The 27,612-nt window shown below is 46.3% G+C and overlaps 1 protein-coding gene across 9 annotated transcripts; it reads left to right on the top strand.

Moving 5' to 3' along the window:
- The first annotated feature begins 435 nt into the window (after positions 1–435).
- On the top strand, positions 436–26,536 carry zmym4 (zinc finger, MYM-type 4). Of its 9 annotated transcripts, none has more exons than XM_035429180.1 (31): positions 436–884; positions 1,801–2,616; positions 3,248–3,293; positions 3,705–3,931; positions 3,986–4,601; positions 4,764–4,913; positions 5,358–5,419; positions 6,135–6,281; positions 6,562–6,643; positions 6,886–7,180; positions 8,825–9,002; positions 9,689–9,901; positions 10,538–10,688; positions 12,798–12,964; positions 13,320–13,550; positions 13,868–14,018; positions 14,244–14,416; positions 16,061–16,244; positions 16,649–16,813; positions 17,133–17,170; positions 17,589–17,733; positions 19,874–19,986; positions 20,503–20,677; positions 20,930–21,112; positions 21,753–21,856; positions 21,966–22,140; positions 22,244–22,395; positions 22,503–22,617; positions 22,793–23,041; positions 23,576–23,708; positions 25,174–26,536. In XM_035429180.1, the coding sequence occupies exons 2-31, from the start codon at positions 2,332–2,334 to the stop codon at positions 25,379–25,381; spliced, it is 5,313 nt and encodes a 1,770-aa protein (XP_035285071.1). In that variant the 5' UTR covers positions 436–884; positions 1,801–2,331; the 3' UTR covers positions 25,382–26,536. The 9 variants fall into 9 exon arrangements, with proteins under 9 accessions (XP_035285071.1, XP_035285066.1, XP_035285067.1 ...); XM_035429175.1 differs by having other exon boundaries at positions 1,801–1,964; positions 2,292–2,616; positions 3,705–4,601; XM_035429176.1 differs by having other exon boundaries at positions 3,705–4,601; positions 13,323–13,550.
- Positions 26,537–27,612: the final 1,076 nt, after the last annotated feature.

Consider the following 27,612-nt stretch of genomic DNA (forward strand, 5'->3'; position numbering starts at 1 on the left):
ACAGGAGTGCTTGAGCCCTACATTTCCCCAATTTATCACATAAGGCCTGTTGAGTAGCTCAGTGGACCTGAGTCTAAAAAATGTGAACTATAAGTGGAGGAACACATCAAAACCAAGAAGACACTGCAGCATCCAGGATTTGAGTGAGAGATCCATTAATAAATGTATTTTTTGAACAACGGATTGTTTTTACAACATTATTTTCATTGTGGTACACCTGAATACTACACAAAGGCTCTACAAATGTGTCTAATTTAACCTCCCCTTTAAGGGATGAGCTGGGACTAGAGTTCTAGAAAGGCTGACTGGGACCACGACTGGGACAGCCTAAAAATCAATTATAAAGCCGGGAATAATCACGCATGCTCAAGAGTGGAGAGAATGTCTTGCGCATGCTTAGGAAGCCAGTCACAAATAGATTAGCGCTTGCGCAGTTGCCAAGCGCGGCATAGGCGTAAGTTGCCCGTGATGTTCCAGTGAGCCTGCGCAAGAGGGTAAGGTTGAAAGCTGCAGTTTAGCAGAGGCCAAATTAAAGTAAGCACAAAGCAGCCACAAACTTAATATAGCACCTATCGCCCCTTATGAGGCTCCCGTTTGTTCGCCGCTATCCGATACCCAGCCAAAGACAGAGTGGTTGAGCAAAAAGCGTTGTGTTCCAGTTGGTGCCCAAGATTTGAAGCGCTAGTTCGCAAATCACCGCCTATCTCCGCTCTATCGCCTACCTCTGAAGGGGGAGTGCGTGGTGTGCGGAAGTCCTGAACGGGATTCCAGCTTTGTTGTACATAGTAAGGTGCTGGAATTACTCCGGGCACTGAGTGTTTCAGCGGGATTCGGGTGCAGAGAACGTAAACATGGCGGAATTCGAAAACACGACGCACTCCGAGGTGAGTAGCAGCCAGGCGGGGGTTGCTGTAGCGCGTGCTGTTTACATCCCGTACATGCAGTTATGATGGCTAGCAAAATAGCCAACCAAGTTTAAGAAAATCGCTGCAAGCTAGCTAGGTAACTAACGATGTGAACGCTTAGCTTGCTTCTACATAAATAAGACGTGAGGTAGAGTCTTGCATCAGGTTGGTGGATTTCTATCTGCATAACAATAGAAACGTTACAGCACCAGATTGTCAATCTTTTTAGTTGACATATTATTTGGCTGTTAACTGTAACGTTAGTCGGGGCATTTCGATATTGGGCTTAATATTACCTAGCTCTGAACGATATTGTCACTGCATAGTGGATATCAAGCAAACTGTTGCCCATGTGCTTACATGTTACTAACATACAAGTTAGCTAGCTGTAGTCAGCGTCTCTGAGTGCATGTGGTTTTATTACAGGTCATGTTTTAATTAGCTTGCTGCATTTGGTGCATAACCTTAGGACTTAGAAAATGCGTGCGGTTGCCGAGCAGCTATGTAGTTGCCCCAAATTCGACTAACGCCCCCCACCGACACAAAAAACTATCTGGCCACTTGGCAATCGTGCATTTATGTGAAGAAGCAATGTAACGTTACCGATTCATTCAGTATAATTCGAAATCATATGCATGGCGGAATACGGATGCCTGGCTTGCTATTTTCCAGGCCACATAGCAGAACAGAACCCACCCGTTTACCAGTGTTGCCCAGCTTAGAACTTTCACCATGTTTTCGATAGTACAGCTAGCTAACTTAAGTTTTATACCGTTCATTAGCGTACAATATGTCGTGCGTGGATAACACTATTGGTTGCCGCCTTACTCTGCAGACATTCTTATTTATAATTTTGTGAATAAAAGTGTCGTTTATTAATATATTTTGCATGGAGGTGTCCAAGACCCTTCGGCTTCCCCTCCCCCACGTGGTGCGTGCAGCAGTTCCAGTGTGTGGGTATGTTAAGCGCGGGGAGCACAATGGTCAGTCGTGGAACACCGATCCTTAATCTGAGCGCGAGCCCGTGGTCGTCATCCACTGTCCAAAGCCTGTAAGAAGGTACAGTGCCGTGAAAAAATATTTGCCACCTTCTTGATTTTCTCTATTACTGAATAATTGTCACACTGAATGGTTTCACATCTTTAGACAAAATGTAATAATAGACAAAGGGAAACTGTGTAAACACAAAACACATTAAAAAATTATTTCATTTATTTAATGAAATATCAAACACCCATGTAAAAAATAATTGCCCTCTTAGTTAATCAATCTACCAATTAACCAAATTTAATTCATAATTAGATTCAGCTGATTGAACACAGCCAGGTTTGATTGCAGCCAGCCCTGTTGAATGTAAACCTCAGTCATATTCATCCTTACCATCAGGGTGAAGTGATCACCACAAAGTTTCTACAAGATTCACACTATGCCACGATCAAAGGATATTCCACATGAGATGAGAAAAAAAGTTATTGAAATATATCAGTCTGACAAGAGTTACAGAGTCATTTCTGAGGCTGTGGGAGTCCATCGAAGCACAGTGAGAGCCATTATCGCCAAATGGAAAATACTTGGAACAGTAGTGAATCGTCCCAGGAGTGGCCGACCTGCCAAAATTTCTCTGGGAGCACAGCGACAACTCATCCAGGAAGTCACAAAAGATCCCAGAAGAACATCCAATGAACTGCAGGCCTCTCTAGCTTCACCTAAGGTCAGTGTTCATGACTCTACGATAAGAAAGAGACCGGGCAAAAATGGGATTCATGGGAGAGTAACAAGGCAGAGACCATTGCTAACCAAGAGAAACATCAAGGCTTGTCTCAAATTAGCAAAAAGGCACTTGGATGATCCCCACTCATTTTGAGATAATGTTCTATGGACTGACGAGTCAAAAGAGAACTTTTTGGACGACATGGGCCCCATTAGGTCTGGTGTAAATTAAATAGAGCATTTACTCTTGGGATTGATAACATTTTCATTAAATAAATGAAATAATTTGAAAAATGTGTTTTGTGTTTTCTCAGGTTCTCTTTGTCTAATATTACATTTTGTTCAAAGATCTGACACCATTCAGTGTGACATACAGTAATAGAGGAAATCAGGAAGGGGGCAAATACTTTTTTATGGCACTGTTCATGCTGTTCATTTGGTGGTGGTGCCCTCCTCGCTTGCTGCTCACTTTGCTTATTAATGGAGTTTGCATGTGGAAACTGCTCAAGCTGTAGCTTTCATTTGAAATGTGCCCTGTCATGGTTTCCCTGTTGAAAGCGCTGTCCTATTGTCAGTTTGAGCAACTGGTGAGTAGTGAAATAAGTGCAATGAGACTGTCTCACTTTCTGCAGCTCATGGCAGAGACTCTGGACACCCCAGCTGGACCCACACAAGAAGGTATGCCCAGCTCCCCACCCCCGTGTGCAGCTCTGTGGGCAGCCTGAAATGGCAGGCCCACAGTATCTTGCCGTGGCTCTAGGGCAGTCACTTTTTCCAAGGGGCGTGTGCTCCTCAGTTGAAAGTTTTGGAGCACACTAATGCATGTAAGTTATATGTGCTCCTAAATTACTTTTCCAGTTGGCACACATCAATTTTCAGGAGAAAATTCTCTGAAATGAGAGCATTGTAGAGCCCTGCATGCACAGAGAGTTAAATGCAGCAATCTTGTATATATTTATCTTTCTTTCTGTTTCCCTACACCATGATTGTTGTCCTGTTTATTTCAGTCACATTACCTGTACTCTGTCACACAGTCCCTCAGTCAATCACTGTCTTGCTTTTTCTCCCTCTGCTCCCTCTCTCTCTCAGTTTCTGATGTGGAGATGCAAACGGATGACAGTGAGGAGGATATGAAACCCATGGTCCTCAACCCTGCCCTTTCTTCAAAAGCCAGCGATAAAACAGGAGTGGCTATAGGGGAGGGCGAGGTGGAGAGCAAGGACATTGCAGGATGCATCTTGGAGCCACTAGTTGGTGACGCGGGAGCGGGCAGAGAGAGGGACAGCAGGGAAGAGAAGGACAGCAGGGCAGAGGAGGACAGCAGACCCACAGAGACGGAGAAGGACAGCAGACCCACAGAGACAGAGAAGGACAGCAGACCCACAGAGACGGAGAAGGACAGCAGACCCACAGAGACGGAGAAGGACAGCAGACCCACAGAGACGGAGAAGGACAGCAGACCCACAGAGACGGAGAAGGACAGCAGACCCACAGAAACGGAGAAGGATAGCAGACCCACAGAGACAGAGAAGGACAGCAGACCCACAGAGACGGAGAAGGACAGCAGACCCACAGAGACGGAGGAGGACAGCGGACCCACAGAGGCGGAGGAGGACAGCAGACCCACAGAGGCGATGGACAGTGCCAGTCTCCCTGTGACCGCATCCCTTGCCATGCTCCCCAGTGTGCCCTCTTCTTCAAAGGAGATGGGCGGGGCTGCGGTAAAACGAGCAACCGAACCGAAGGAGAGACTTGGTGCAGGAGAGGAGTCGGAGCAGGTCCCCATGGTCCAGGTCACGGAGGAAGAATGCCAAATGGACACTTTGCCCAGCATTGCTCTGGACAACTCCAGCACGGAAATTCATGTGGAGAAGGACACAAATGTGCAAACAGCGGCAGGCAAAGATGCTCAGGCAAAGAGTCAGGATATGCAGATCAACCAACAGATGGACGGCAAGAAAGATCAGGTCTCAGGCGAAGACACAGGTGAGATTTCTGAACAAATCTGTATGCTTTCAACAAGGACTTTGAATAGAATGTCAGGCTTCCGTTTTGAAGGTAGTTTGTCAAGCTAGCTACTCCACCCCTCACCTTGACTGTCTGTTGTAATCATCTCCCATGTGTTCTCCTCCAATCTCGAACCCACAGATCTCAGAACCAGAGAGGCTGAGGAGCACTCTTTGGATCGAGTGGAGGCCTGTGGTGTGTCCACAGGCAGTATCAGGATTGATGTGGCTGGACCTTCGCTGGACAGACAGCCACCCTCTTCACCATTACCTTCAACCCTCCCCATCCACAGTACGGCCTACTTTTTTAGAATCTATAATGCACTCCTACTGTAGCCAGGTCATTAAGAAAACGAAGTTTTCCCTCTGAAAGTTTTTTGTTGACAGCCATCCAAAGTAGCGCTGGGCATTTGAATAATTTTTAGTGCACGATTACCTGGTGGGATTCAAGTGCTTGTTCACTCTAGGGGGAGGTGGGGATTCTGTTATTTCCACAAGTCAATATAAGTAATTTAAATATTAATTAACCCTTAAATAAATGTACTGTAGACTAAACACTCCTTACATGGAATTTTAATGTGCTACAAATTTCTAATTGATTTTAAACTCACACTCGCATTTTGGTCACTCTGAATGTTTACATGGAATATGCTGCCCTTTTACATATTGAATCAACATGGTGGTGGGCATCTTATGCATGCATATGAATCCAAAACTTTTCTTCATGTCTTATCAGATAGAACAAAACCACAGGAGACGGAGACAGAAGCAAGAGGGAAACCGGTAGACGAGCCCTGTGTGAGTATCCTCCCCTTCACCTCAGCGTGGCTGTACTGGGCATGTGCAGTAAAAGCATGGTCTTTGGCTGCCTAAACAAATGGGGCATATCCCACAACTGATGCAGGAGGTGCATACAGGATATGTGTGTATTCATTGTATTCATGTTTTGAACAGAAACCAGATAAATGTGGCTCCAAAAGGATTTTGTGTTAAATGATAAATGATTTTGTGTGTGTGTGTGTGTGTGTGAGAGGTGGGTGTAAATCTGTTTATCAGTCTTGTTTAATTTATTCAGCAGGGTGCTTTGGTTTGCCTCTGTTTGCGTGACTAAGGAGCGTCACTGAGCAATTCTGTCCTTCTGGAGGGAGATGCTGTACAGCAGTGGCAGACGTTTTTTCAATCCTGTTATTCTCAGACAGTGTTCATAGCATTTGTCCTATAATGGGGGGGGGTCCCTATAATTGAGCCTGGTACCACTCAATGCACGATTTTGCTCCAGTGTTTAAAAAACTGGAACAATCATGTATTCTACCGCTTTAAAATTCATGTATAGGATCTTGTATGTTGAGTGAACACGAGGCACAAATTCACATAGCCAGAATTTAGTTTTCTTTACTGATATACGTTGTAAAAAATAACATAGTCTGCCTTTACTCTTGCTTAAATTAGTAAAGGCAGTGGTTCACACAACACAATCTCAACCCAGACTCGGACTCTTTTCTTTCTCATTTAGCAGGAAGTTGAGATGAGGGACTCGCAAACAGTGTCAGACTCCCCACCTGTGAAGATTAAGGATGAACCAGTGGACGAAGAGTATGACCATGCCCTTGTCCCCCAGAGTACCCCAGGGGGAATCAAGGATGAACCCGACACCACAGAGGTCAGTCTAGGGCTGCGGTGCGTTGACCTTGATGGAGTTGCCTGTTGGGTTGCTCTTTGGCTGCTTGCTTAATGAAAAAAAAATATTTTCTTGAATTGGCATGGAACTTTCAGCATTACATTTCTAAATCTTACCTTGAAGGGTGACATATGTGGAAGAAAATGGATTCACCCACTTTGTGGTTATTGCTAACTACCTGAAAATGGACATTCTGCATACTGTTTCTGAAGCTTAAACACGCTCTGCTTACATGGTTTTTTTTCTCCATTGACATCTATAGGAGTTTGGCCTGCAGCACAAGACGCCGGAGGAACTGAAGATCAGCGCTGTGTTCTCTGTGGGAGGAAATGCGGCACCAGGAGGTGAGGGCTTGTGGGACAGTCGTACAGGAGAGCAAAGGGTTGTGGGAGAGGTGGATGAGTGGGGGGGGAGAAGGCTCACGAGACTCCCCTGTCCATTGTGGGTTGGTTTGTTCCGGTGCTTTCCAAGTGAACAGAGCTTTTGGGTCTTGAGAAAATTCCAGCTCCAGTCGCCTCGTCCCCTTTGTTGTAAACCTCTTCTGCGCCCCACACTCCCATGGCAGTCTCTCTTCCCTCTCTTTCAGTCCCAGTTTCCATTGCCCAGCCTGTGAAGGAGGCGGCTCCCCCTAAGATGGTCAGTCTGACCACGCCTCCGGCCCCTAACCCCGCCCCTAACCTCGCCCCTAACCTCGCCCCAGCGCCCCCTCTGACCTCGGTGCGGGTGTCCTGCTCGGGCTGTAAGAAGGTCCTTCTGAAGGGGCAGACGGCCTACCAGCGCAAAGGCTCCTCTCAGCTCTTCTGCTCCACCATCTGCCTCACAAGCTACACTCTGCCCACCATAAAGTCCGTGCTGAAGAAGACCTGCCACTACTGCCTGAAGTGAGTGTCCGTCTGTCCCGCTTCAGCTTGAGCCCAACACGAGTCTCCTCTCAGTCTCGCCTGCCTCGGATGAGTCTCTCAAATCTTCATCTGTGTCCTTCCCTGACCGTGCTTGAGTAATCTATACCTGCCTCAGGTTTAGCAGGCTTTTTATTTTTTCTGGGGTTCTAGCTGAATTATAAACATAAGCCGCGTTTCCACCAAAATTACCCGGAACTTTCAGTCCCAGGAACTACTTTACCAGGAACTAAAAGGTTCCTTCAGCCAATGGTTGTCTGCGTTTCCACCGGGGTCTAAAGTACCGCGAAGATTAGGCAAATTAGCCCACTGACGTTGTCGTCGGTCCATCTGTCATATGATTTCTTCTGTAACCCCATACTACCACCGAAGTAGCCTACATTATTTTCTAATAACCGGGACAGCCCGGAGGGGTTTATTCCACTTATATACAACGGGTTACCAACAATGACTATATATGGTTACTTTTGTATTTATTGATTTTAATATATCCTCTCAAACACATTCATTAACAGCAGAAAACATGCACACGTTGTAAAGAATTTGCTGTTTTATTACTTTCTCGTCGTCAATTCCATATAGGCTAATCGCAAAATGACAAGAATAGAACGAAAACTCGGACTTGCGTGAAAATGTAAATTCCACCGTTTGCTTTCCTTCGAAGTTACTGCTAGCCGAGCAGCGAAGTGTGCCCTCCAGATCCGAAACATGCACCATAAACGAGTCCATAGTCTTCCTGGTCTTTTCGTGGAATTGAAAAATGGCAGTAAAAATTGAGTAAAATTACGGCAGTCTGAAAAAGCTAAAGGGAAGATTACTAGAATTAACCAGTTATTTTACCCGGATAAAAAGTGCGGAAGGTGATTTCCAGTTTGCTTGTACTGTATCACCAATGTTAATTATGCAGAACTACCGCATACCTCACATAACTATATCAAACGTTTTGAGTCAATTACAACGGGCTAACAAAGAAAATCCGGAAGAAAATATTCAGCAACCGAATTAATCCGTTTGAATGTTTTGGTAGCCTACGTAATATGCTGTCCCAGCACGAATGCTTAGCATTTTATAAAACGAATACTAAAGCAAGAAAAGAACAGAAGAGCACACGTTATAATTCCAAGACGTTGACAGGCTATAACCAAAAGTAGGCTACTGCGCCGCATAACATACAAGTTTGATTTGAAGTTATTATGAAAATAAATTGGTTTGCCGCTGCATATTTTCAAACATGGCGGCTAATGGCGGAAAATAAATACAACACAAATGCTACGAGTACTCGACCAATCAGAAATGTTCAGCGCTGCAAGCTCCACCCAAAAGGTTCCTGTACTTTCGGAAAGTACTACCCCCCGAGCAGGAACGTTTTGGGGGGTAAAACAAAGCCCCCAGAACTAAATTTAGACCCTAGTTCCTGCGGTGGAAACGCACTGAGTTCCTCAAAAGGTTCCTAGTTCCGGGGTATAGTTCCTGCGGTGGAAACGCGGCTATAGTAAATTTACCTACGTAGTAAATTGTCTGACATTCGCATTGGTCTCACTCTGTCACCTGTTCTCTGTGTCCCTTGGCTTTCCTGTCCAATTACCAGTAACCTGCGTCGCACTCCTGTGTTCTCCATTTCTACAGGGACATTGAGAACCCAAAGGATGTGATCATCGCTCCTGTGGACATGGCTGGGACAGTCAAGGACTTCTGCAGCCAGTCCTGCCTGTCCTCCTTTGACTTTAAGAGGAAGACGGCCGTCTCCACGCTGTCCTCCGAGGGCGTGACCATCAAGTGCAGCGTGTGCAACAATATGGCCGTTGTAAGTCTCAGTGGGATTGGTGGGGGCAGGGACTGTGTGTGCGTGGGTGTGTGTGTGTGTGTGTGTGTGTGTGCATAAGCATGTGCATGTGTGCGTGCGTGTATGTATATATATACGTGTGTGTGTATATATATATATATATATACATGTGCGTGCGCGTGTGTGTGCGTGTGTATATGCATGTATATGCATGTGCATGTGTGTGTATATGCATGTGTGTGTGCGTGCGTGCGTATGTGTGTATGTATATATATACACGTGCATGTGTGTGTGTATATGCATGTGTGTGCGTGCGTATGTGTGTGCGTGCATGTATATGTATACGTGTGTGTATATATATATATATACATGTGCGTGCGCCTGTGTATATGCATGTGTGTGTGTGTGTGTGCGCATGTGTGTATGTATATATATACACGTGCATGTGTGTGTGTATATGCATGTGTGTGTGCGTGCGTGCGTATGGGTTTGCGTGCATGCACGTGCGTGTGTGTGAGAGGCCAGGCTGGGTGTATCTGTATCTGGCAGAGTGTGGCAGTGCCCTTATCTTCTGGTGGGAGAAGGTCTATAAGATAAGGTGTATTTTTATTAGAAAACAGACTGAAAATGCGGTGTGTCAAGAATGCCTGCTGCCACTCTAAAAAATGAAAGCATTCCTCTTCCTCCCCTCCCGCTGCTCCCTTCAGATTCGGCATGAGGTTAACTACCAGGGAACGGTGCACAAGCTGTGCAGTGACTCCTGCTTCACCCGCTTCCGATTCTCCAACAACCTGACCATGAATTGCTGTGAGAACTGCGGGGGTTACTGCTACAGCGGGAACGGCCACTGCCACGTGCTGCAGATAGAGGGCGCCAACAAGAAGCTGTGCAGCCCCAGTTGCGTCACCGCTTACAAAATGGTGAGAGACGGGCACGTCTGTGAACCCCATCTGAAAATTCCCTCGTAGCCACACACCAGCACTCTGTGGTGTTGCTATGATTTCTGCTGAAGGAATCTCCCAACTGAGCTGACCGCTCTTTCATCTCTGAGGAAGGAGTTGTGGACACTGAACTCTCAGCTTCCTCTTTACATTAAAATTGCTTATTGCAAAGCGCTGTGTGGTCCAGCTCCTCCTTTTGGGCTAGCTGTTGAAGTTACCCGGGTGAAGACCTTGAGTGTTCTTTGGCTTTGGTCTTGTTTTAAAGGTAGCCAAGTCACAAAACAAGCTGGTCCCTCGGACTCGTCTCAGTAAAACGGAAGATGGGGCCTTTGCTCCTTCAGCCTAGACATCTCTGAAATATAATTACTTCACTATATAAGATGTAAGATTTAAATTTTCATTTCGAATTTGCCTGTTATGTGGTATGTGCTCAGCTGTGTAAATCCCTTTAGGGCAACTGGTTGAAAGATTCACAAATTAAATGTATTCATTTCAAGTGACCCCGCCTTTCTGTGAAATTCAGTGTGGACCCCTCTCACACAGAAAAAAAATCTTTAGAATGTTGTTTTTTATGAAATGTGAATTAAAAGGAAAGAACTCTGTTTTCTCTCGCAGAAGAGTGTTAAGGTGACTCCCTGCGCGATATGTCGCACGCTGCGCTCCTCGGCTGAGATGGTGGAGCACGTCACCTCTCACGGCAAGACGGAGCTCTTCTGCAACACCAGCTGTGTGACTGCTCACAAAGTGCAGTCTGCCAGCACCTCAGGTACTTTCATGCTTTCCAAACCTGTCACACAGAGACACTCACTCACTCCTTTACTCATACAGTCTGTCACACAGAGACACTCAGTTACTCCTTTACTCATACAGTCTGTCACACTGAGACACTCACTTACTCCTTTACTCATACAGGCTCGGTCACACAGAGACGCTCACTTACTCCTTTACTCATACAGGCTCGGTCACACAGAGACGCTCACTTACTCCTTTACTCATACAGTCTGTCACACGGAGATACTCACTCGTTTACTCGTATAGTCTGTCACACAGAGACACTCACGTACTCCTTTACTCATACAGTCTCTGTCACACAGAGACACTCACTTACTCCTTTACTCATACAGTCTCTGTCACAGAGACACTCACTTACTCCTTTACTCATACAGTCTCTGTCACAGAGACACTCACTTACTCCTTTACTCATACAGTCTTTGTCACAGAGACACTCACTTACTCCTTTACTCATACAGTCTGTCACACAGAGACACTCACTCCTTTACTCATACAGTCTGTCACACAGAGACACTCACTTACTCCTTTACTCATACAGTCTCTGTCACACAGAGACACTCACTTATTCCTTTACTCATACAGTCTGTCACACAGAGACATTCACTTACTCCTTTACTCATACAGTCTGTCACACAGAGACACTCACTTACTCCTTTACTCATACAGTCTCTGTCACAGAGACACTCACTTACTCCTTTACTCATACAGTCTCTGTCACAGAGACACTCACTTACTCCTTTACTCATACAGTCTTTGTCACAGAGACACTCACTTACTCCTTTACTCATACAGTCTGTCACACAGAGACACTCACTCCTTTACTCATACAGTCTGTCACACAGAGACACTCACTTACTCCTTTACTCATACAGTCTCTGTCACACAGAGACACTCACTTACTCCTTTACTCATACAGTCTGTCACACAGAGACATTCACTTACTCCTTTACTCATACAGTCTGTCACACAGAGACACTCACTTACTCCTTTACTCATACAGGCTCGGTCACACAGAGACACTCACTTACTCCTTTACTCATACAGTCTGTCACACAGAGACACTCACTTACTCCTTTACTCATACAATCCTCAGATATATTTCAGTACTTTTAAACTTGTTTCCAGTACTTTCCTGAATTCAGATGTATTATTTTTGGCTGGACCGCAACAGTGGGGCCAGCCCTACAAACGCAAATGTCTGTGACTGACTGACTGACTGACTGAGTGAGTGATGAAGTTACACCATTGGCCGGCCGGATCACGTGTGTTAGGTCCAGCCATACACTAGGTTTTAGAGGAGGGTTGGGGAAGCAATAGAAGACAGTGCCAGAGTGCATGCTACTAAACGTTCATTAGTAAAAGCTTTTTGAGAGGATGAATAATTACTTTTCTTTGGCATGGATCCATTTGAAGACAATATCGGGTGAGTTCGTTTAGTCTTTGAACCCGTCATTATGCTGAGAAATAGCTAAACTATTTTTATTGATCGTATTTGAGTTTCTCTGCAAACGCGTGAAAACACGCTGGTATAATAAAACAATGATGGTAAATATATATATACTGTATATAGTCTGCTTCGTTCCGTTGCTACCATAATATAACAAACTTTCTTGTGTCTACAGCTGCAGCTTCTCGTTGCAATTACTAATATTGAATATAAACAAAAGACGCAATTTATGCTGTAGTCTTCCAATGTCGAAATAAATAATATGGTACTCTGCGCACAGCACGCAGGTAGCAGTGATGGCGAGTTGATATTTCGTTTTTTGTTTCTTTTTTTCTCAATGTCGTATTTATTATTTGAAATATGTATTATTATTCTATCTGTCTCTGAGGCGCTATGAAATGCGGAGCAATGGATTGGAATATGTGTCTGACGCCTTTTTGGCTGGACGCCAACAGCGGGGCCTGCCCTACAAACGTGAATGTCTGTGACTGAGTGATGAAGTTGGTTGGCCGAGTTAAGAAATTACACCATTGGTCGGCCGGATGACGTGTGTTAGGTCCAGCCACATACTAGGTTTTGACCTGGTCTTGTTTAAATGCAGCTTAAAATTTGTGACCCACTGTGTTCCCATGCAAGCTCGTCCCGCACACCATTCACATCGTCTGCCTGGCGTGTGTGTCAATGCAGGCACGGTGTTGCCGTGCAACCAGTGCAAAGTTTCAGCGGTGCCGCAGTACCACCTGGCCATGTCCGACGGGTCCATGCGCAACTTCTGCTCCTACGGCTGCGTCATCAACTTCCAGGTGTGCCTCCCTTCCACTCGGCCGCTCGGTGCATTTCGCCCGGGCTATTGGGCGTCCGGGTGTCGTGGTTTCCAGGGAACTTTAGTGGTAACCCAAAGTTGGCTAGTTCAAATCCTCGCTCCCTTCATCCTAAGTATAAACTTCTTATGACTGTGTAATATCCAGCAGTGTCTAAATTAAATTTGTAAAATGTACATTGACCTGTGTCATTTGCCCTGTGAATGGAGGGTCTGCCGAGCAATTAAAAGTATATAATATAATACATATCTTGTAGCTGAATATACAAAGTAGTTCACTTGGTTTGCTGCTACCGGGTTGTAATTCAGTGCTAATTCAGTTGTGATCTTTTTCCTAGCAGACAGCGTTCAACAAGGCTTCCACTCAGAGCCCTCTCAGTGTTGTCCCCTCGTCTGTCCTGGCCACCACCACGACTCTGCCGCAACCCGTGGTCACCAGCGCTGCCACCTCCGACTCTGCTCCACCTGCCCCTGCTCCATCACAGCCCGTCGTGAGGGGGCAAATCCGGCTCTCCTGCAAGCACTGCTACCGCCTCTTTGCCTCCAAACCTGAGCTTTTTGAGTTCAAGGTACAGTTTCAGCCACCTGTTTCTGAAGCTCATGCAAACACACGCGCTAACGTGCTAGCCATGTCCAGCAGGAATGTGTTCCTCGTCTGTCTTTCTGCCATTTCCCCAGGGAATGTGCAGTTTTAACCCAATGGGAACTTAGGTGCTTCTAATTTGTCCATAATGCAAAATACAGTGAACTTATTCAGACAGTTCACCAGTTGCAACTCTTTGAATCATGCTGGCATGTCAAATGAAACCTGTGCCTGCCGAAATTTTGTGGTGGCCCAGGGCAGGAACTGTTTGGGTTTTTGAGTTTGAGATGGCTCCTCCCACAGGGTCAGATGGTTCAGTTCTGTGGGAAGACGTGCTCTGAGGAGTTTAAGAAGGTCAACATCGTCATGGCTCGCTGCGAGTACTGCAAGATCGACAAGGTGGTCAAAGAGGTCAAAAAGATCAACAAGCTGGACTGCTCTTTCTGCAGTGAAGGTGGGTTTCTCCCCATCTCTCACCCAAATGATTAATCCTTTTTTTTTTTCATCTTTTTGTCACTATGCAGAACAGAAAAAATGGCTGATGCCTACAATCCTACAGTAGATGTCTAAAGTTTATGACTGTTTGTTCTTTGGTGAAATCTTCCACAATAGGCACAGCATTCGTGTATTAGATGTATTGGGGGCCTGTCTTTTCATCCGTCTCTCTTCCACGCCCCAGGCTGTAAACTGCTCTACAAACACGACCTGGCCAAGCGCTGGGGGAATCACTGCCGGACCTGCGCCTACTGCAGCAACACGTCCCAGCGGGTCATCCAGAGCCAGTTCGGCAGCAAGCTGGAGGAGTTCTGCAGCGACGAGTGCATGTCCCACCACACCGTGCTCTTCCTCCAGGTTAGAACCCCTCAGACCTCCAGCAGGACCCTGTTTCACAAGCGCCCAGCACGAGGGCTCTCGCTGTCCGCAGCTGCAGTGGTGTCGGAGACCATTACGGCTCCTGATGCAGCACTGAGCGACAGGATGCGGAAACGTAGAGCCGACATGGAGAAAGCGCATCTTTTCACTGGCCATTATAGTGCAGCGGCCATAACTGTGGCTGGAGGCAGACTGCCCAGACACCATTACCGCTCCAGTTTATTTGCACAACACCTTTCACTTTTTAAGAATGGCAACTTATAAAGCATGGTGGTGTACCCCGCAAAACACGTTAATTGGAATTGAAATTGTCACTTTGACGCTCTGCATTAATTGAGCTAATAGCACTTGGATAAATAAAATTAGTGCTAACCTTGCTGGCTAATTAGTAACGTTAGCCTGGTAGTTACTGAACATTGTCATCCAGGCTGGCTCTGAATGAAAGCAGGAGGTGTTTTGGCTCACATGACTACACAGACGTAAGTTACTGTCACAGTTTCCTCAATTTTGGGTCTTTAAGGAAGCAGAAATTTTCCCTGTCACAATGGTGGTTGCACATTGGAGCAACGTGAATGGCGTTGCAATATTTGCGGTTTGTGTGTCTCACATACTGCAGATAGTGTGCACAATGCCAACACTGGTGTGGCCACTGTTATAACACTGTTTGGAATGGCCCATCTGAGTCATATCACAAATCTGCACGAATCTGTTTGTTTAAGGCAGAGGCCGTGCTCTGTTTCAGTCTTAAACCAGGGTCCAAAATGAATTTTGTGGCTTACCTGTTAAGGTGGCGGGTTGAAGAAAAACATTATCGGCCAGAAATTGCACCTTAGGGTGGTTGCCTTTGTAATTTTCCTTCAGTTCAATAAACAAAACAACCATTCCCCACTGCAGTAACCACTTAAAATGAGAAATAGAACACTTCCTTCATCATTTATTAAAGAATAGGCTTAGCCTTTTTTTTTAAAGCTTGTTTTCAATATTAAGTAACATTGCTAAACAAAATGTAAAATATTTACACAGGGTTCATACAGATGTTTTAAACTAAATCGGACACAGCAGATCCAAGATATAATTTTAATAATTCGGAGAGCATCCAAAACACTTCTACTGTAACATTTTAACATTATCCATCTGTAAAGGTCCTTACTTTGTCATTAATTTGTCATTAATGTCATGGCAGGCTTATAGTTAATATCATGTAACGTAAGGTTAGACAGAATTATGTCAGTGTTCTGTCCGCATTATTATCATTTGGTGCTGGTCTCTTCTTTGTCTGTGCACACTGGCATGAGCTGGATCTAATCAAAATCTTTAGCTGGCAGTTTTTAGCTGCTATCGAAAGGAGTTCTTGAGTATTTCCGTTCTATAGTTCAGCCAGAAAGCCAGCTGTTTGCACGCACAAAGTATGTGAAAGTGAACAGAAGTGATGAACAAGTAAGTGCCTCTACAGGACCAACCGACTGGGTCTCTCGGCGATTTTACCTAAAAATAAAAATGTGGGTTTCAGTTATTTGGTTATTTATTTTAAACGGCAGAGTGGCAGGTTGTCCTGCGTGATTTGGTGGGTGTTGGTTTTCGGCCCTGTCTGAAAGGAAGGCTGTGTGCTTCCCTTCCCCTCAGATGTCGAAGTGTGACGCGTGCAAGCGGCAGGGCAAGCTGATCGAGTCGCTCAAGTGGCTGGGGGAGATGAAGCACTTCTGCAACCTCCACTGCCTGCTGCAGTTCTGCAGCCAGCAGGGCACCGGCACCCCGCGGGCCAGAGCCACGCCCGTCGCCACGGCGCCCCAGGGCACCGCCACGCAAGGTACCGGCGACACGCGTCTGCCCTGAGCACTGAATCCAGTGACCCGATTCATTCAGTTGGACGGCTCCAAATAAAGGGCTTCATTTCAGCTACAAGGCTACCTTTATGCACTGATTTGGTATCATTGTTTCAAGAAATTTCACCTTGTTTTGTTGTGGGTGTGGTCCCCTTAAGACCATTCGCTACCTTTCATTTATTATTCGTGTTGTTTTTATAATTTTGTGCTTTTGTACTTTTGTCTTAAGATCTATATAATAAAGGACAGCCTTTTAAGAAATATATATATATTTTAATTCACTGGTGGCCGCAGTGTTCAGTGGCCATCCAGCCCTGTAACATTCCATGGTCGTGTTCACACACAGCTTGCCATGGCCGCTGTTCTTAGCCACTCTTTCTCTTCCTAGCACCTGTCGCTATTGCCCCTGCCCTGCCTCCTACAGCCAGCCTGGAGATCCCAGCCCTCTCTAATCTCGCAACCAAGGAGGCCACGCCCGTCATCGCCAACGTCGTCTCGCTCGCCAGCGCCCCCACTGGGCAGCCCACGGTCTATGCCAACACTGCCCTTCAAGGTGATCAATGAACACGTCCACTATCCTGTCACTGTTCCTTGTCATAAATGGCAGCAGTCTCATTATCAGTGCAGAGAAGCTTTAAGCTCAGTGATTATTCTTTTGTTGTTTTACGTGCTTGGAATCCATAAAGTGTATTGGTATCTGTGAATTGCCTGATTAGTTAATTCTGTAAATCAGTAACTCAGTAGCTGGAAATACACTGGAAATGGGTGAGCAAGGTACTTACCGTCAGCTGTTACAGCAGATAGGTGGTAATATGAACAGATAACCGGTAAAAATACTGTTTGATAAGGAGTCCGCTTTTTCTGCTTCTCAGGAGCTGTTCCCGTGACTCCTGCGAAGGTCATTGAACATGTAGGTTTTTTTGGTCTGTTTATTGTGTCAGGAGTGCGGGTGGGTCAGTTTTGGGGGCGATTGAGCTGCATCTATGCTTGATTTGTTTTGATGAATGACGTGGTGTTTGATTTGTTGAATCCACACGTTTGGGAGCACAGACACATTTCCCGTGAAGGTGCTGTGGTGGTGATATTAGTGGTGGTGATATTGGTGCTGGTGATATTAGTGGTGGTGATATTGGTGCTGATGATATTAGTGGTGGTGATATTGGTGCTGGTGATATTAGTGGTGGTGATATTGGTGCTGATGATATTAGTGGTGGTGATATTGGTGCTGGTGATATTAGTGGTGGTGATATTGGTGCTGATGATATTAGTGGTGGTGATATTGGTGCCGGTGATATTAGTGGTGGTGATATTGGTGCTGGTTTTCGCAGGCCAGCACACAGACGGACGCCCTAAAGCTGCCCCCGGCCCCGCCCGTCAGAGTGCTGAAGAACAAGGCTCTGCTCTGCAAACCCATGAGTCAGAACAAGGGCACCATCTGCAAGCCTCACACACAGAGCACAGAGACACAGACCGGTAAAGCGCGCACACACACTCACACACTCACACATACACACACACACACACTCACACACTCACACTCACACACTCACACATACACACACACATACACACACACATACACACACACTCACACAAACACTCACACAGACACACACACACACACACACACACACTCACACAGAGACACACACACACACACACACTCACACACTCACACATACACACACACACTCACACGCGCACACACACACACACACTCACACAGACATACACGCACACACGCACACATACACACACACACTCACACAGACACACACGCACACACACACACACTCACACAGACATACACGCACACATACACACACACACACACACAGACACTCACACAGACACACGCACACACATACGCACACACATACACATGCGCACACACACACTCACACAGACACACGCACACACTCACACATACACGCACACGCACACGCACACACACACACACTCACTCCCACACACTCACACACAGAGCACAGAGACACAGACCGGTAAAGCACACACACATGCACATACGCACACACGCACAGAGCACAGAGACACAGACCAGTAAAGCGCACACACACACACACATAAGCCGCGTTTCCACCGCAGGAACTATACCCCGGAACTAGGAACCTTTTGAGGAACTCAGTGCGTTTCCACCGCAGGAACTAGGGTCTAAATTTAGTTCTGGGGGCTTTGTTTTACCCCCCAAAACGTTCCTGCTCGGGGGGTAGTACTTTCCGAAAGTACAGGAACCTTTTGGGTGGAGCTTGCAGCGCTGAACATTTCTGATTGGTCGAGTACTCGTAGCATTTGTGTTGTATTTATTTTCCGCCATTACCCGCCATGTTTGAAAATATGCAGCGGCAAACCAATTTATTTTCATAATAACTTCAAATCAAACTTGTATGTTATGCGGCGCAGTAGCCTACTTTTGGTTATAGCCTGCCAACGTCTTGGAATTATAACGTGTGCTCTTCTGTTCTTTTCTTGCTTTAGTATTCGTTTTATAAAATGCTAAGCATTCGTGCTGGGACAGCATATTACGTAGGCTACCAAAACATTCAAACGGATTAATTCGGTTTCTGAATATTTTCTTCCGGATTTTCTTTGTTAGCCCGTTGTAATTGACTCAAAACGTTTGATACAGTTATGTGAGGTGTGCGGTAGTTCTGCATAATTAACATTGGTGATACAGTACAAGCAAACTGGAAATCACCTTCCGCACTTTTTATCCGGGTAAAATAACAGGTTAATTCTAGTAATCTTCCCTTTAGCTTTTTCAGACTGCCGTAATTTTACTCAATTTTACTGCCATTTTTCAATTCCATGAAAAGACCAGGAAGACTATGGACTAATTTATGGTGCATGGTTCGCATCTGGAGGGCACACTTCGCTGCTTGGCTAGCAGTAACTTCGAAGGAAAGCAAACGGTGGCTGTACCACTACTAATTTACATTTTCACGCAAGTCCGAGTTTTCGTTCTATTCTTGTCATTTTGCGATTAGCCTATATGGAATTGACGACGAGAAAGTAATAAAACAGCAAATTGTTTACAACGTGTGCATGTTTTCTGCTGTTAATGAATGTGTTTGAGAGGATATATGAAAATCAATAAATACAAAAGTAACCATATATAGTCATTGTTGGTAACCCGTTGTATATATGTGGAATAAACCCCTCCGGGCTGTCCCGGTTATTAGAAAATAATGTAGGCTACTTCGGTGGTAGTATGGGGTTACAGAAGAAATCATATGACAGATGGACCGACGACAACGTCAGTGGGCTAATTTGCCTAATCTTCGCGGTACTTTAGACCCCGGTGGAAACGCAGACAACCATTGGCTGAAGGAACCTTTTAGTTCCTGGTAAAGTAGTTCCTGGGACTGAAAGTTCCGGGTAATTTTGGTGGAAACGCGGCTATACACACGCACACACGCATGCAGCGCAGACACTTATAGGTAAAACAGAAACTGACACAGACACACTCGCATCACACACACACACACACACACACACACACTCTACAGGGCACGGTGGCTCCCTGATGATCGCAATCATGCTCACGCTGCTGCCATCTGCTCTCATTAATGTTCTCCCGTCTCTCCGCCTGCAGAGGAGAACTTCCCGAGAGTCATCGTGCTGCCCGTTCCTGTGCCCGTCTTCATCCCCGTGCCCCTGCACATGTACACCCAGTACACCCCGTCTGCGTTGGGCCTGCCCGTCCCGGTACGCTGCCCGTCTCCTCGCCCCCGCCCAGGCACGCGGACTGGCTCTGGCTGCTCCTAACTGCAGCCGTATCCACGCAAAACAGAAGAACTGTTGCAGAAGGCTCTCTTGGGGGATTTTTTTTACCTTCACTTGAAATAGCATTTTCTAGTGATGAATGTGATAACCACTCAGGTGTGTCTTGCAGTCAGGGATTGACTGACAGGTTTGTGGTATGACATGGTAACGTTATAGGTAATGGGAATCATTCTCAGTGGCATTTTGTAGCTACAGTTTAGTTTAGTGCCTCTAAACTGCTGTAGTTACAGTAGCTTCATACACAGTAATAGGCGGGGCTGTATCGCGGCTTTGGCCAATCATGATTCAGCGCTGTGATTGCCTCTTGATTAACGTGCGTCCGCCTGCGTTTGGCTTTGGGAGTCGTGGCTGTCCGTTCCCCATCTCTCTCATCCCTCTCTGATCTCAGGGCCCCGCTCTCTCCCTTCAGCTCATGTGACCCTCCCGTTTGCCTGCCAGGTCCCGGTGCCCATGTTCCTGCCCACCACGCTGGACAGCGCCGAGCGCATCGTGGAGACCATCCAGGAAATCAAGAACAAAATCCCCTCCAACCCCTACGAGGCCGACCTCATCCTCATGGCCGACCTGCTGGCGGAGGAGGACGAGGAGAAGGAGAAGCCCCTCTCTCACGGAGGTAGAGAGGGAGTGGGAGGGGGGCGGGCTCACAGGCGGCTTTAGTGATTCCAGTCTTTGCCTCTGTACCACTGAATATGGTCACTATTTTGGGTGCTGCTTGAAACTGCTTATCGTGCTGGTGTTTGAATTATGAATGATATTGGAGTTTTTGTTTTATATATATATATATTTTTTTTTTTTATTTTTTTTTTATTTTTTCTGGGCTGGGTAACTTTGAATAATTGAATATTTAAACTGTAATGCCCCTCAGATCAGGGCAGCTCCTACAGTGGAGACCTGGAGTCAGAGGCCGTGTCCACGCCTCACAGCTGGGAGGATGAACTCGCCACCACTGCCCACAAACACGGCCGCGCTCCTGACCAGGACGGAGCCCCCACACCTGCCACACCCTCACCCCCATCCCAGCTGGACCTGGAGGCCGACTTCCCCTTTGGTGAGTTTCCCTGGCTGTGAAATCCACACCTGATTCATATTCATTTTCCCACTCTCCTTCTGTACTGTTGGTGCACAGTTGGTGATTTAAAATATGTTTTTTTTTTCTTCTTGCTGACTGTCATACCAAACACTTCGGCTATGTGCGGTCAGGGACTCACTGATTTGGGCCAACTGCAGCATTTTGCTGTGGATAAAATAGTATTCTGATTGGTTCCTGTGGGATGCTACAGTGTTTATGGAGTTCATGAAGCTTTCCCATAGTCATCGGTTTCTCACGCTCACCCCTGTGATGCTTTAACCCAGGCTGAGGCTGATGCTCATCCCACCACGTACGCACAGTGATGCTAACAGCGCTAACGTACTCTGTGTACTCTCACACTCATTCTTAGATAGAGCATTCTGCACAAAGGATCCTGTAAATTACGTTTATATTTCCTCTTCAGCTGGTAAGCACTGATATTAATGCCTCAACATGTTGATTCCAGTGTATTTCACTGAAACTCTCCACAGACGGCAAAGTGGAAATAGCGTTTTCTTATGGATTGCTGTCCAGTGCTTAGTACTGCTGCAGAAATGCTGGTTGGGGTGATGTGTTGCTCAGTGCTGCCCCTCTGAGATCACGCTGTTGTTATCTTCAGAGTCCTCGGACCATTCGACAGCCCCGGCAGAGGACAGCGAGGCGTCGCCTTTGAAACCTCGTGTTCGAAGGAGGGCTCGAGATGGCTTCCCACCGAGGAAGAGGGTACGAATTGGCACTGCCCCACCCAACCGATCGCTTGGTACCTCCCCGCCCCCCCCGGCTCGATAGCCCAAAAGCATCTCTCACCCGGTGCACGTGTGTGTGTCTGTAGGGTCGAAAGCGGTCCAGTCCAGCGGCAGCAGCAGCAGCAGCAGCAGGCCAGCCGCGCGATGCTCCGCCCCCTGCTGGCGGTTTGAGGCTGCACCACCAGTACGGGGTCAATGCCTGGAAAACCTGGGTCCAGTGGAGGAGCACGCAGCCTGACGTGGAGAAGCCCCGATTCGGCGGTGAGTCACACACGCGTTCTTCCATGCAGTCATGCGCGCGTACTCAGACACTGTAGTAACGTGCTGGTCTCTGGCGGTCGTCCTGTGCCTGTCCCTCCCTCAGCGCGGCCCATGGTGCTGAAGGAGGACCTGCTGCAGTGCAGCACGGCGGAGCTCAGCTACGGCCTGTGCCGCTTCATCGGCGAGGTGCGCCGGCCCAACGGCGAGCCCTACACCCCGGACAGCATCTTCTACCTCTGCCTGGGCATCCAGCAGGTACTGCGCGCCCCTCACGCGCCGACGCAAGCCCGAGCTCGTTTCACCGCGCGCGTGTCGGGGTGCGAGCGCTGGGTCACCTCCCTGTCCCTCTCCCCTCTCCTCAGCACCTGTTTGAGAACGGGCGGCTGGAGAACATTTTCACTGACCTGTTCTACGGCAAATTCACCGCGGAGATCACCAGACTCCTCAAGGACTGGAAGCCCACTGTACTGCCCAGCGGTGAGAAGCACACACGGTCCTCATCTTGAGTGGCAGCTGGCTGTGCTGCAGACAGCGGTGCTGTAATGGAGTGCTCCACCGTGCAGTAACAGCAGTGCCATGTGCCACGCTCAGTGCTGTGGGCTGCTTGGTGTGTACAGTAATCTGTGTGCTGACCTGTCTGTCTGGTCTCCAGGTTACCTGTGTTCCCGTGTGGAGGAGGAGTACTTGTGGGAGTGTAAGCAGCTGGGGGCCTACTCCCCCATCGTGCTGCTCAACACACTGCTCTTCTTCAGTGCGAAGCTCTTCCGCATGAAGACCGTCGCTCTGCAACGCCGCCTCTCCTTTGCCCACCTGATGCGGTGCACCAAGACCCGGAAGAACAACCGCAAAACCAGCTTCCTGCGCTTTTACCCCCCCGCGCCCAAGGAACCCACAAATTCAGGTAACCGTGTGTAAGCGTGCTCAAAGCGTTGAGTAAGTGAGTCGTCACTGTTTTTACTCTATGAACCCCTGGCCTCACAGGAGATTTTGTATATGGGTCCACAGCCAGCTGTCCTATGGGATGGGCTGCTTGATTTCCCCTCCCATGTCTGTTTGATGGCTTTGAGGAATGGAAGTGATTATTGCTGCACATCCTTTCTGGGCTTATTAACAGATACCGACATTCTGGGAATTGTGTCATGGCCCTCACCACCCCATGACAGTGCATGTATGTGTGTTTGTGCCTGAGCCCATGACAGTGCATGTATGTGTGTTTGTGCCTGAGCCCATGACAGTGCATGTATGTGTGTTTGTGCCTGAGCCCATGACAGTGCATGTATGTGTGTTTGTGCCTGAGCCCATGACAGTGCATGTATGTGTGTTTGTGCCTGAGCCCATGACAGTGCATGTATGTGTGTTTGTGCCTGTGCCCATGACAGTGCATGTATGTGTATTTGTGCCAGAGCCCATGACTAACTTCTGTCTCCTGTGACAGCTGAGAAGGCGGTGGTGCCTGCAAAGAGGAAAAAGGAGGATGAGCCAGAAGACGAAGTGCTGGAGATGCCAGAGAATACAGAAAACCCCCTGCGCTGTCCCGTTAGACTTTATGAGTTTTACCTTTCTAAGTGGTGAGTTTCACCTTTTTTATCTGTCTCACACGCACATGTATGCACACACGCACACACTTAAGCCGCGTTTCCACCGCAGGAACTATACCCCGGAACTAGGAACCTTTTGAGGAACTCAGTGCGTTTCCACCGCAGGAACTAGGGTCTAAATTTAGTTCTGGGGGCTTTGTTTTACCCCCCAAAACGTTCCTGCTCGGGGGGTAGTACTTTCCGAAAGAACAGGAACCTTTTGGGTGGAGCTTGCAGCGCTGAACATTTCTGATTGGTCGAGTACTCGTAGCATTTGTGTTGTATTTATTTTCCGCCATTAACCGCCATGTTTGAAAATATGCAGCGGCAAACCAATTTATTTTCATAATAACTTACAAGTTTGATTTGACGTTATGCGGCGCAGTAGCCTACTTTTGGTTATAACCTGTCAACGTCTTGGAATTATAACGTGTGCTCTTCTGTTCTTTTCTTGCTTTAGTATTCGTTTTATAAAATGCTAAGCATTCGTGCTGGGACAGCATATTACGTAGGCTACCAAAACATTCAAACGGATTAATTCGGTTGCTGAATATTTTCTTCCGGATTTTCTTTGTTAGCCCGTTGTAATTGACTCAAAACGTTTGATACAGTTATGTGAGGTATGCGGTAGTTCTGCATAATTAACATTGGTGATACAGTACAAGCAAACTGGAAATCACCTTCCGCACTTTTTATCCGGGTAAAATAACAGGTTAATTCTAGTAATCTTCGCTTTAGCTTTTTCAGACTGCCGTAATTTTACTCAATTTTACTGCCATTTTTCAATTCCACGAAAAGACCAGGAAGACTATGGACTCATTTATGGTGCATGGTTCGCATCTGGAGGGCACACTTCGCTGCTCGGCTAGCAGTAACTTCGAAGGAAAGCAAACGGTGGCTGTGCCACTACTAATTTACATTTTCACGCAAGTCCGAGTTTTCGTTCTATTCTTGTCATTTTGCAATTAGCCTCTATGGAATTGACGACGAGAAAGTAATAAAACAGCAAATTGTTTACAATGTGTGCATGTTTTCTGCTGTTAATGAATGTGTTTGAGAGGATATATGAAAATCAATAAATACAAAAGTAACCATATATAGTCATTGTTGGTAACCCGTTGTATATAAGTGGAATAAACCCCTCCGGGCTGTCCCGGTTATTAGAAAATAATGTAGGCTACTTCGGTGGTAGTATGGGGTTACAGAAGAAATCATATGACAGATGGACCGACGACAACGTCAGTGGGCTAATTTGCCTAATCTTCGCGGTACTTTAGACCCCGGTGGAAACGCAGACAACCATTGGCTGAAGGAACCTTTTAGTTCCTGGTAAAGTAGTTCCTGGGACTGAAAGTTCCGGGTAATTTTGGTGGAAACGCGGCTTTAGTCTCACTCTCTCTCTTTCTCAATATGCACATTCGACTGTGATGACTGATTGTTACTCCACCCCCTCCAGCTCAGATTCTGTGAAACAGCGCACAGACCTGTTCTACCTGCAGCCAGAGCGCTCCTGTGTGCCCAACAGTCCGTTGTGGTACTCCTCTGTACCGCTGGAGGACAGCACCATGGAGACCATGCTCACCCGTATCCTCACCGTGCGGGAGGTGCACCTCGAAGTGGAGCCCTCGCAGAAGTCTGCCTCTGATGCCGAGACCTCTGAGTGACAGGAGACATTTAAAAAAAAAAAAAAAAGATGTGTGCTCTGCATACAAGTAGAGATGGGCATTGACACGCATTACAAATATTCATTCATGCACACACAAGCGTGTGCATGCAGTCACAAATTCTGACATCAGTAGTAGTGGCGACCAATGGAGACACGGGTGCATTTCTCCCATCCCTGTCCTCCTGGACCAACAAAGAGTGGCACCAGTGGGTTGAGTTACCATGGAAACCCCCACAGTTTAATTATTCAACGGCCATTTTGTCCTGTGCGTCAAGTGACATTATGAGTGGCTTTTATCTGAATGGTTTAAATATGTGATTGCTATGAACTCAACTGCTCTTTTGTAATGAGAAATAAACCCAATGACTTGTGGTCAAGCTCACACATGCAGTCAAGTATGTATTGTTAGCAGGGTGAATGTACAACCCTCCCAGACATTGTTGTGCAGACTAGGCCTTTGTCCCATTCTGAATAATTACAGGTTTTTGAATGTATAGAGGGTGTGGATATTGGTAGACTCAACCTTTTCCACCAGCTCCCTTAAAAACCAGATTGTTTTGGGACAGACGTGGCTTGGACTTCACTAGAACACCAGTGTTTCATTGATTTCTGAAATTTCTGGAGGCAATCCTGAAGTACTGTGAACCATTAAGTGCTGATGTTCTGTTCAGGAATTTTGCCACACAAGTTGGACAGAGTCCACTTTGTTTGTGGGAACGATGGGACTACGGATCTCCCCTGTAAATGGGCGCACACAACACATAGTGGAAAAATAACCAGTTATTCCTGTGTACAAATATGATGTATTGTGTCTTGAACCTTCATGGTTCTCCACACCAGTGTATGAGGACAGTTTTAACACTGAAGATCCCTGTACTGGTGTAACGGCTGCAAAATTGCATGTCCTATAGATGTATCCTCCTGAATGGGAGTGTATATTTTCAGTGGGCGATGGATGACAGTTGTGTGTCATTCATGTGGAGTGACAAGCCAATGTATAGTTTGCTGTGTAAATCGGTCTCATTTAGCCCGTAATGGTGGGAATTCAAAGGAATACATTACAGATGCATTTGTCCTTCTGGTGGATTTGGTCAGGTGGGACTGAAACTTTTGTATTATGTTCTTTTTTACATAAAAGTCAGTGCTGAAAATCCGCCTTTTCCTTATGTGGTTTATTTACATGAATATAAGTTGCGAATTAACACAGTGCAGCTTTATTGCTTTCAAGGAGTGGTTTTACAATGTTAAAATACTTTTATATGGGTAGGCAAGATTACATGGAGACCAACTTTGCTGGAAAATCACTGCGACCATAATGGAAAAAGGTAGCAGGGATATCAGTTTTTATCATTGAAAGGTTCATTACTTTAAAATATTTTACATTGTTTTCCATGCATGAAGATTATTGTTTACACCTTGGGCCTCATATTTTTTCAGAATTTCTGTTATGGCTTAATATGATAAGCTGGACCAGTCTTTATAAACAAGTTCAGACCACATTGTGTGTCAATTAGGCCTGCCCTTTCAAGTTAGTAGCGTCATCAACCTAAGACGCATGGCAGCATCATTCCATGTGGATGAACTAGGCGGTGTCTGAAACAGCTTGCTTCCCTAATATTGAGTATACAACTTGTGTTTATAAATGGTATTGATGAAGCAGAGAGAGAAGTGCTTCAGTAGGAACACATATTAATACACGACAAACTCAAGAGGTAAATCTGAAGTGATTCATGGGTTAAGCTACTTTACCAAAATATTGTACTGAAATGATACTACGTGAGTGACTACTATGCTACGTTTTTGTAGGAGCGTAATCGGCTACTGACGCTTACACAACTCGCAGGTAATGAACACCAGTATCACATGCTAGGCTACCAGACGTTTTCCCCGGTAAGGTTCTTATGACACTTAATGTTTAATGTTAAGCGTGATTGCATATCAAACTCGGCTAAATAAACTAGGCCCGCTTGTCATATTATCCCCATTGTCCATTCCTGGGCTGTATGACTTAAAGGCACTTAACTAATTAACTACTTGAATGGCTTTTTTCCAGTTTCGCACAACGCACGTTGATCATGCTATGTAATCATAGACCGTTATAGTATATAATCCATAATGTATTGGGAATGTTGCTGTGTCCGGAAGATTATTCCCTGTACTGTGCGCTGGACCAATGAAAAGTTCAACTAAACCGGATGGGGTTCTTGAACCGTATTTCACAGACCAATA

Source organism: Anguilla anguilla, chromosome 8 (assembly GCF_013347855.1).
Source record: "Anguilla anguilla isolate fAngAng1 chromosome 8, fAngAng1.pri, whole genome shotgun sequence".
NCBI classification, from domain to species: Eukaryota; Metazoa; Chordata; class Actinopteri; order Anguilliformes; family Anguillidae; genus Anguilla; species Anguilla anguilla.